This window comes from Primulina tabacum, chromosome 5 (assembly GCF_025594145.1).
Source record: "Primulina tabacum isolate GXHZ01 chromosome 5, ASM2559414v2, whole genome shotgun sequence".
Taxonomy (NCBI): Eukaryota; Viridiplantae; Streptophyta; class Magnoliopsida; order Lamiales; family Gesneriaceae; genus Primulina; species Primulina tabacum.
This window is the reverse complement of record NC_134554.1, coordinates 387,920-397,936: the sequence shown is the minus strand read 5'-3', so window position 1 is coordinate 397,936 and position 10,017 is coordinate 387,920. Positions and strand designations below refer to the sequence as shown.

Below are 10,017 nucleotides of genomic sequence, written 5' to 3'. Positions count from 1 at the left end.
CGCTGTGATAGTAGTTGTTGAGATGCCAACCAAATGCATATAGTTATGAAAGGTTCAGATGGCATAACTCAGATTTAGTTCTTTGATGAAGCGTATCTTATATATATTGAATTGATACATGTGCTATTATTGTGTGTATTACACATAAACCTTGTTGCGGCTCCTTTGGTCGAGAAGTGTAGCAAGGTTCTGTGAGATGCACATATATCAACTTGGCCTGTGTCCGAAGATAATTGGACAAATTACGTTTTTGGTCCTGTAATTTGCGTTTTTTTTAATTTTAGTCCTGTTATGAGACAATTTACGTTCTTAGTCCAGTAATTTATAATATTTTTCAATTTCAGTCCTTTTCCTCCAAAATTGAAATATTCCTCCGGAAAATGTATGTATCAGTGCAAACATGTAATGGCTTTCTTTAAAATTGAGCCACTTTCTGAGATTATGTTTAAATAATTGTTGTACTCTTTTTCTAAAAAAAAATTTGGAATATGTTTGTGGATTTATTTTTCAAAGTGATGTGGATTTAGTTTTATTTTTTTTATTATATTATTTACTTACGTGGATTTTGAAAAGGCCACCAAAAATCAAAAACCCCAATTCAAATTACAGCTCAGCATTCCGGCCGTCAGCTATGCATTTTCCGGAAGAATATTTCAATTTTGGGGGAAAAGGACTGAAATTGGAAAATATTATAAATTACTGGATTAAGAACGTAAATTGTTCATAACAAGACTAAAATTAGAAAAAATGTAAATTACAGACCAAAAACGTAATTTGTCCGAAGATAATTTTCCCTATTTTGTGCTTGGTCTCGACAAAATATCTTTTTTTCATTTTCCAAGCCCAAGCCCCCAGGCATGCTGCCAAACCAAAAACAAACACAAGTTAAAACTACTTTTTAGGGGCAAAACTGTCCTTTCGAAGAGACGAATTACGGTGCTCGTATAGACAAACAAAGAAACGCAAACTATTCCTTAATTAATATTCTAACTACTTTCTTAGCTTCGAACAACGGCGATGGCAAATATCGTATTCCTTCTTCTTTCCATTTTCTCCGTCGCTGCTTCTGCCGACGTTCGAAGTAAGTTTTTCTTCTGATACGGTACTACTTTATCTTCTTCATTAAAAGAAAAACAGTAATCTTGCTTCAGTTTTATCAATGCATGCCCGACTATATCAAGGTTCAGTGGAGGGAGTCGAATCTTTCTTTGTTGTTTTTAGTAGCTCAGTTTCCATTTTAAACAACACTGATAATTGTCTGATTTGATTGTTTCTACATTTGCTAGAAACTGAGTAAAGAAATGGGTGGAGGTCAAATATGGACTTTCTTTCCCATTCGTTTAAATTTTTTAATTTAGATCTGTGGATAAGCATTACATTGTTTGATTATCTATGCTACTGCGAACGAGGATCGTATTTTTCTCTTCTTGGTTATTTCTATCCCGGGTTGGGATCACAAGACTTGGCCATTGAAAAATTTCAAGGTTATTCGATCCGTTCTTCGATAAAAATCGGAACATGTGACGATGTTTATGATTTGAACTACCGATTCTTGGAGTGATTGTGGGTGACGGGGTTGTTTGGCGGTTGGTATGAAGCTGGGTTTGTTCCTTTCACTTCTTTAAGTAGATGATCTCGCCGGTAATTCACTGTTTCGATAATATTAAAGTCTAGTTCCAAACTGAAGTATCTCTGGAAAATAAGCGATTTATCCAAATGTTATCTGTAGTGTTTGAGGAACATAAAATTTGGAAAATAGGGATGTCTCCAATTTATCAAATTTCTATCTATTCTGATAGTTTCCATTGTCATCCTTCATGGGCTCGGACAGGATTGATTATTCTCTCATTGAAACGCAGATAAAGTTACAGATAATCCTGCTGATGAGCTGGTGTCTGTAATCAACGACAATAGAACAGCTAGCAAATCATCATCTTTATACAGTAACCCCGGCCTGGCCTGTATTGCCCTCCAATACATAAAAGCATACAATGGTGATTGTAGTTCTGTCGGTGAGCCAAATGCCAAGAAACCATCCGACTCGGAGTTTGCGGAAACGTTTGCTCCCAATTGTGGTGTCGAAGCCTCGACTCTCGCCCCAATTACTGGCCGTATGCTCGCATGCCAGTCAGAATATGTGGATCCTTTACAAGCATTTTCGGGAATTCTGATGAAAAACAGTAAGAGCATAGGAATGCTTCAAAGCAAGAATCACTGAGAAGTTGGTGCTGCTGTTAGCAGCTCGGATGGCAGTTCTCCTTACTTCTGGTGTGTGCTGTTTAGCAATGGAAACTCAAACCAGAGCTTTGTTTTGGAGGGAGGTGTGGCCAAGATTAGCAGGCCTGGATGCTTCAGTGGTGGTAATGATGTTTGTAGTAGTGGTGATGCTTTGGATAGAGGAGAATTTCCTGTTTTACAGGTTGCGGTTGCATGTATAATCGCACTAGGTTATGGGTTCATATTTTGATGTTTTTATGGGTAGATTGTATATTGGCTCGCAGTTCTTGGGATTCTTATTCAAAGTTGAGTTTGTGATCATCGAAAATATGCATCTATATAGTTCTCGTTTGTTGGCTGTATTGAAGTTTTTTTGTTAAGCTGAAGATAGTTGCGAGAAACTTTGGAAGAATGGGATTGTCTTCTTGTTCTAAATTCCGAGTCGAACAAGTATATATTGGATGATAATTTTTCCAAGTTTGAGTAGAGTTATTGTAATTTATGGTTCTGATTTAATGAGTATAGTTAGTTATTAATCGACGTATTAAATCATAATTTAATTTTTTTGAAACGGTTTTATCTGAATATATGTTTACAAAATGATGGATGTTGATTTCTGCTTACTTGTATCACTTTTATGTTGTATAAAAAAAAGTTACTTTTAAATTCGTACTAATCAGAAGCTTGTAAACGATGACTCTCAAATCCAGTTGGAACTCAAGAAATCCTGACATGTCAAGATTTCCAAATCTTGGAAGATGACAAGCAACAGCAACATATTGTTTTGTGAAGATAAAATTTAAGTAAAAGAAAACTGTCTTGAAAAACCCTTAGAAGCACATGGTTTTTCTTTTAATATGTATAAAATACTACTAAACGAATAATGGAAAAAGTTTCAAAGTGATAGTTAAAATGAATTTTTATTTACGTTTTGGAATTTTATTTAGTAATTCGTGAATATAGTTAAAATGCTAGTCTAGTCTTGTACTTGTCATCCATTCAGCTTCCATAACAGGAAGTTGTACAGTCAAGGTTTCCCCTTTTGCCCAATTTATTTGCTTTAGCTTTTTACGCTTCGTCTGGAACACAAGTCTTCGTCAATGAATTCGGATTCCCCTGTGCATACGCCTGCCCATTTCTTTATTCATTCATATATTGGCAGCCGCAACATCTTCGCTCTCACATTACATAAATACCCTCAGGAATCAAGTGATATGTTACATTTCGAATCCTCTTTATCTTCACCATTGTTCTTTCACGACCCTCCTGATTTCTTTATCATCCCTATTGTCTGAGATTTAGTGGACTTTTTCCTCTTCTTTTTTTTTGGTTGTTAAACATGTGTTTTCTTTGATTTTATGGCAAAGCCTTGAATTTTTTGTTTAGGTTTGATTTAGCTTCTGATGATGAAAACTCTTGAGGTCAAGAGCCCTGATATTCTTTATAGATTTTTTCTTTTTCTTTTTGTTCTTTGGTTTTACGGCGAAGCCCTGAAATTTTTTAATCGCTGATGTGTTTTTCCTGATGTGAAGAGCTCTGATAATTTCCTGTATGGATTATTTCTTTTTAAAGAAAAGCCCTAAGTTTTTGTGTGGGTTTTGATATAACTTTCACTCCTAATTTTATTGGGAAGGATAAAGGTTATCTTGAAGTTGGTTGGGATGAAAAGGGTGAACGAAAATGTTAAGGGGTTTAACGAGAGTTTGGGGTTCAAGAAAGGCAGATTCTTGAGTGGGATTGATAATAGTGATGGGGTGTCGGTTACTGGTAACAATAATGGAATAGTAGATGCTGCAGAAACATATAGAACTGAGGGACTTTTTGAAGATGAAGCTTCTGGAGACTTTGGTCGTGTGATTTTTGGTGGCCTGACGCTGTCCAATGAATGGGATTTCGATGTAAACTTTGATCTGCTTTTTGGGAACACAGAACAGCATAAATCTCTGGGTTATGAACTTAATGTTCCCGTTTTTGGATCATCGGTTGATGCAACAGAAACAGGAGTTCAAGAATTTACTCAGAGGCCCTTGATAAAAGAAAACAGAGTGGAAGTCATTGACATTGTATCGGATGATAGTGATGAGGAGGTGGAAATTGTAGGTTTTAACTATGGCTGTAAAGAAAATAGTGAACAAAAAGGTGTCGGGATGTCTTATGGTGATATAGAAAATTTAAACCTTGGATTGGAAATGTATGAGATGGATTGCTTTGTTGGTGAAAGCAGTTTGGTGGCAGGTTGTGAGGGGAGATATACTAGGGAGGAAAAGGGAAAGGCACATATAGATGATTCATGGTTAGCACTTGACAGCGATCATCCCATTCTTTTGGATTTGTGGCCTAAAAGTTACTTTTCAACGGAAACTATTGAGTCCCGAGAGGATTTTGAAGTCATTGCATGGCAGCCAACAGCATCCCCTGCCATACCTGTAGTGGCCGCCGAGGTAAGACAAGAGCAAGTATTAAGACCCAGAGTAACAACGAATTGTGTGGTCCTGCGAGAAACTGCTAGACGATTTGCTCGCATGAACTACAATATTGAAAATGGTGGAAATGGATCTTCTAGTCAGGAAATGAAGCCAGCCCCCATAAAAGCTAATGAACTATTAGGAAAAATGCCTGGTCCTTTTGCTGAAGCTCTAAAGTTGGTTAGACAAAAAACTTCAAAGAGAGAGGCACAGGATTCAATCGAGTGGAAACCATCAGAAGAAAATCGGGGCCATAGCGTTACCATGCCCCTTGTTCCTTCACTGCTGGATCTGTCCTTGAAAGGTCTTGCTCAAAATGCTGAGGGCATACTGTCACTTGAATTGGTTCCTGATTTTCTTCGTAGAAGATTGACCGACGCGTTGTGTGATACAAATAGAATGAGTGTTCATATTCTGAAGCTCCTGGTGGAAGGATATCCAACAGAGATAAGCGTAAAGAATAGTTCTTGGCTAACAGAAACACAATTTCAGCACATATTTGGGAATTTCCAGACCAAAAATTTAAGGGTAACACTTCTTGTTTTCCTTTTATCATAATCACTTTATAAATGCTTTTTTAAGGTAGTCATGTTTCGATATTTATGCACAACTTTATATTTGGATTTTTTTTGGGTATATAATTGCATTCCCTTATCATATATTTATGCGTGCATGGAAGTTGTTAGACTATTATTTTTTTAGCATTACAAATAATGTTCTATGGTAGTGTTGAAAGTGGATGAGGATTTGGCTGACTAATGGTACGCTGTGTTGCATGGATACGGGTACGGGTATTGTATCGAATATGATACGGATACGACGATACGGTAACTTCTAAAAATATAAGACGCTATACAACTAGGATAAGACAATCATTAAAAAATATATAAATATTATATACATATATATATATATATATATATATATAAATTTAGTGTTAAAAATTGTAGAAATATACATATTTATGTAAATACATACAATATACATCTTCAGAACAGTGATCTAAAAAGAAAAAACCAAAAATAGAATTTTTTTTTTGCCGCTCGCCGTATCCGTCTCCTACTTCAGAAATTTTTTAAGGTGTCCATGCTACATAGATGGTACGAGTAGACTATTTATTATTCTATTTCCTTGATCAGCCTATTACAACCCAAGAGTCCAAGTGTTTTTGTTGATGTTCTTTGGGGTATTAATGGTTTGTTTCAGAACTGTAGAAAAAAGGCTATTCATTTAATGTTAAAGTTATTACTTTCTTACTGCTAGTTTTTTTGTGTTTAAGTTAGAGAAACAAGCAACTGATGATGCGATATGGATGCAGATTCTAAAACTTGACCTCTGTGGTCAATGCATGCTTGATGTAGCATTCAGGGATACATTTACTCGATCATCAAACAGTTTTTCTAGATTAGCTATTGTATCCCTTAGAGGTGCTTGTCGATTATCGGATAGTGGGCTTAAAGAACTTCTGGTTGCTGCACCTGCTCTAAGGTCTATTAATTTGGGTCAGTGCAGCCTTTTGACCTGCGATGGTATCAACTTCATAGCAGATTATCTGGGATCAAATTTAAGAGAGCTCTATATAGATGACTGCCAAAAAATAGATGCAATGCGGATTCTATCCTCTTTCAAAAAGTTCAGATGCATGGAAGTTTTATCTGTTGCCAATGTTCAGACTGTAACCGATCAATTCATCAGCGAAGTGATTAAAGCATGTGGTCAAAGTATTAAGGAACTCGATCTGGCAAATTGCTTGTAAGTTGATTCGAGTTGCCTGTGACAGAGAGACAAAATAGGATGTATTTTAAGTCAGTTTAGCTTCTGACCGTACTTTGGCTACAGGGAACTGACTGATTCCTCTCTCAAAATCATTGGAAGCAGCTGTGTCAATTTATGCTCGTTGAACATATCAAATCTGCATAACTTGACAGATATAGGAGTTGAATATCTTGCCAATGGATGTAGATCAATTCAAAAGCTCAAACTTTGCCGCAATGGATTCAGGTTTCTATCAATGCTCTCTATTTTCTTGCTCGCTTCATGCTAGATTTTTGCATCCTCATGTCCGATGCATGCAATGCACGACAAACATTTGATTGAATTTAATGAGCTTGATTGTTGGTTTTTTGATAATGTAATACATGGATTGATTCAATTATGACCATTAGCATACCTGATCATATCAACATTCAGCTAGCAACTGACAACTGTATTGACAATTTTGGCGAATGAAAATTCACTTGCTGCTATTATTTATTTTATAAATCATCGAGGCTTGTGAGTACTGAGTAGCTTTTGTTCTCTCATCTTTCCTGAAGAGTAATCTACTACTCTTATTTTGACACGCCAGTGATGAAGCCATGGCGGCATTTATGCAAAGTTCTGGAGGGTCTTTGATGGAACTCTCGCTGAACAATGTGACTAAGGTACAACTATCTGGTACACATAGATTTAAAGTTGTTTCATGGCTGGCTGTATTCTTTGTGTTTCGCTCCACATTTACGTAATATTTTTAGCCACCATGTGAGATATATAACTCAAATAAGCTTTTATATCAAACATGGTCATGACAGATCACCTGTCAATGGTCGTTGTCAGCACCTTGTGAGCTAGGTTTTTTTGTTCCCCTTCTTTTCTTCTTTGTTTTCCGTTGATACTTGAATCTGATTATTGATGAATTATAGGTTGGATCGAACACGGCCTTGTCACTTGCGGGTTATTCAAAAAAGTTGTCGAGTTTAGACATATCATGGTGCCGCAGAATTACAAATGAGGCTCTAGGATTGATTGTCGATAATTGCTCCTCGTTGAAGCTGCTTAAGATATTCGGTTGTGGGCAGGTGTGTTTGCCAAAGCCAACAATGTGTTTTGTTCTTCACAAAATTATTGTAATTTATTTTCAGCTTGTTATTGATTTGCTTACGAGCTATCATTAACCAAATTTGTCGGATGACCTATATTCTGTTTCTGCAGATCACCAGTGTATTTGTCAACGGACACTCAAATCCACTCGTGCGGATAATCGGATTGAATATGACACCAATACTGGAGAACATAGAGCCTGAGGAAGTGCTGCTATGCCATTCGCCTCTCTCAGTTTGCACACTTCCTGAAGTTGACTCGACAAATGACAGTTAGACTTTATTTCTTCCACACTGTAGATTTTCTGACAAAACCAGAACGAAAAAGAAATAATCAAAAGCTTGTGAAATCCCAAAAAGGAGATATTTGATTACATGTTTATCCATGATTCTACCTATGAATTGTTGATAACGAGCGAACATATTATTCTTTGATTATGTTTGACTTTTTTTAGTTGGTCCGACTTAGTTCTTGATTCCATCTTTTGAGTTTCTTCTGTTATTTCAAATATACAATCACAAATTGGTTAAGCATCTAAAACATAAAAACGTATAGATATACAATCACAAATTGTCTAAGCATCTAAAATATAAACACAAGTCAACATTATTTTTTGTATTGGTGCTCGTATCAGCCCTTGGAATTTTTTCCCGAATTCCCAAGTAAGAATGAATTTACCAGACTCAAAAAGAAAGTCAAGAACATCACATGCATGTAAATATTATGACATACATTACATCTAGGATAGGACAATCGATACATCAATCAACATTAAAAGTTGGGAGTGGAACTTAAAAGTAACCATTGGATCTTGTCGACTTGTTAGCATCAATTCTTCTCGTCCATTTCTTCTGAGATGCCGTTGTCTGAAATGTAATGTCTGCTGAAGATACTTCTGTGGGCGGAAGTTCAGCAGGCAGAGCAGAAGCTGTACTTGTGAAAGCATTCAAAACAAGAAATGCTAATATAGGTGAAAGATCCAGAGTCCCTCCAAGTGGTGGAATGATTCCACGGAATATGTTCAAGTATGGATCACAGATGGTGCTGAAAAAGAAACAAATCACATGTCTTGATTTCAACATTTTTCAGATTTGACATAGAGTTATGCGCTCGTAAATAATTTAAATCATTCAAAAGCATTTCAAAGATATGATGATGTCCATTACCTGAGAGGGCTGACCACTGCTGGTGGGGCATTAGGGAACCATGTCAAAACAAGCCGGACGACCAACAAAGTGTTGTATATGCTCAAAAAATTCAAAATTCCATTAGCAACCACAATTCCTGCAACTGAATCCCCTGGTAAAATGGCTGCAAAATTTTGATTGGACAGCATATCCAACTTCCGGCAGTTTCTACGCGGAATCTGATATAAATAAGAAACTACTGTGGTGAATTACATGTCAACATTCTTGGCCAGAATAGAGGGCCATAGCCTCTAATGGCTCGGCATCCCTAATATCTCAAAGCTTCAAGTAAATTCAGATGCCAGTCACCAAAGTCTTATCCTAATGCTGATCCGACTGAAATTATACGACCACTAAGAATGAAATTGAGAACCAAGAATTCTACGAAAGAAGATACACATACGCTTACATCACCAAGTAAATTGCTCAACAAAACTGGAAAAGTTAAAAAGCCTTTTTTCCTCGAGCAGCACCAAACCATTAATACTCAATACACCCCACCCCAAACCCAAAACACGGGGTTGGGAGGGTAAAAGGAGAACGGAAAATTTTAGCAAACAAGTGTATTTTGAGCTTTTAACAATACCAACAAAGTGCCCTGAGCTACTCCAAGAAACCCAAATACTTGATAATGGTCAGTCTCATACGACAATAAAAACAATTTCGAACGTACAAACGACGAATCTCGAATAATGTATGTATCTCGTATCGACTTCTCTGCAAGACGATAAAACTACTCATCAAAATTGTAGTAGCCTAATCACAAAAATCAGTATTTTTACTTGACTAATAGCGACAGTGATCAAACAGCAGAAATTTCTCATATTTCCCCAAAACCCATCAACAAAATCTTGAATTGGATAAATAGAATACCTGAAAAGAACATTGAAGATGAGAAGAAAGTGATATTATAGTATCAAGAAACCCATTTCGCGAACTGATATGATGCAGCATCTGGATGCATTTGTCGACATTCGAAATGATGGATCTTCGGATTTGCCGAACAGCATTGGAAGTATCCGGCAACAACAGGAATTTGGGTTTCTGTCTGAAAAATGGGGCGACTTGGATGAAATTAAAAGGTGGTGATGAAAGCGGGAGTGCGAGGAAGTTTGAGGCTGGGTTTTTAGGGTCATCCGAGCAGGAATTGTTCATCTTGAACAGAGATGAGGGAGAGAGAAAAGATAACAACTTGGGATGTGAATTGGATAAATGGAAATAATCACCCCCAGCTTTTTAGGAAATTCTGAATCTACCCTATCCCTCTTATCTTCCAGTGTGTGGAGTAT

The 10,017-nt window shown here is 36.7% G+C and overlaps 2 protein-coding genes and 1 long non-coding RNA gene across 3 annotated transcripts; 2 read left to right on the top strand and 1 right to left on the bottom strand.

Moving 5' to 3' along the window:
- The first annotated feature begins 854 nt into the window (after positions 1-854).
- Positions 855-2,579, top strand: LOC142545136 (uncharacterized). The gene is made up of 2 exons (XR_012820223.1): positions 855-1,081; positions 1,860-2,579. It is a non-coding gene; the product is annotated as an uncharacterized LOC142545136 (long non-coding RNA).
- Positions 2,580-3,212: 633 nt separating this feature from the next.
- LOC142545134 (uncharacterized) lies at positions 3,213-8,019 on the top strand. The gene is made up of 6 exons (XM_075652124.1): positions 3,213-5,210; positions 6,001-6,434; positions 6,522-6,683; positions 7,030-7,105; positions 7,364-7,519; positions 7,653-8,019. Exons 1-6 carry the CDS (start codon positions 3,879-3,881, stop codon positions 7,815-7,817), a joined length of 2,325 nt encoding a protein of 774 aa, XP_075508239.1. The 5' UTR covers positions 3,213-3,878; the 3' UTR covers positions 7,818-8,019.
- An 80-nt stretch (positions 8,020-8,099) lies between these two features.
- LOC142545135 (ylmG homolog protein 2, chloroplastic) lies at positions 8,100-10,017 on the bottom strand. The gene is made up of 3 exons (XM_075652125.1): positions 9,602-10,017; positions 8,708-8,907; positions 8,100-8,585 (listed from the first exon to the last, which is right to left on the bottom strand). Exons 1-3 carry the CDS (start codon positions 9,881-9,883, stop codon positions 8,333-8,335), a joined length of 735 nt encoding a protein of 244 aa, XP_075508240.1. The 5' UTR covers positions 9,884-10,017; the 3' UTR covers positions 8,100-8,332.

Coding starts and splice junctions, on each gene's coding strand:
- LOC142545134 (XM_075652124.1), top strand. CDS start 3,879: ATGAAAAGGGTGAACGAAAATGTTAAGGGGTTTAACGAGAGTTTGGGG. Junction 6,684..7,029: donor CTTTGCCGCAATGGATTCAG/GTTTCTATCAAT, acceptor TTGACACGCCAG/TGATGAAGCCATGGCGGCAT. Junction 7,520..7,652: donor AGATATTCGGTTGTGGGCAG/GTGTGTTTGCCA, acceptor CTGTTTCTGCAG/ATCACCAGTGTATTTGTCAA.
- LOC142545135 (XM_075652125.1), bottom strand. CDS start 9,883: ATGAACAATTCCTGCTCGGATGACCCTAAAAACCCAGCCTCAAACTTC. Junction 8,908..9,601: donor ATCTTCAATGTTCTTTTCAG/GTATTCTATTTA, acceptor TATTTATATCAG/ATTCCGCGTAGAAACTGCCG. Junction 8,586..8,707: donor GCAGTGGTCAGCCCTCTCAG/GTAATGGACATC, acceptor TTTCTTTTTCAG/CACCATCTGTGATCCATACT.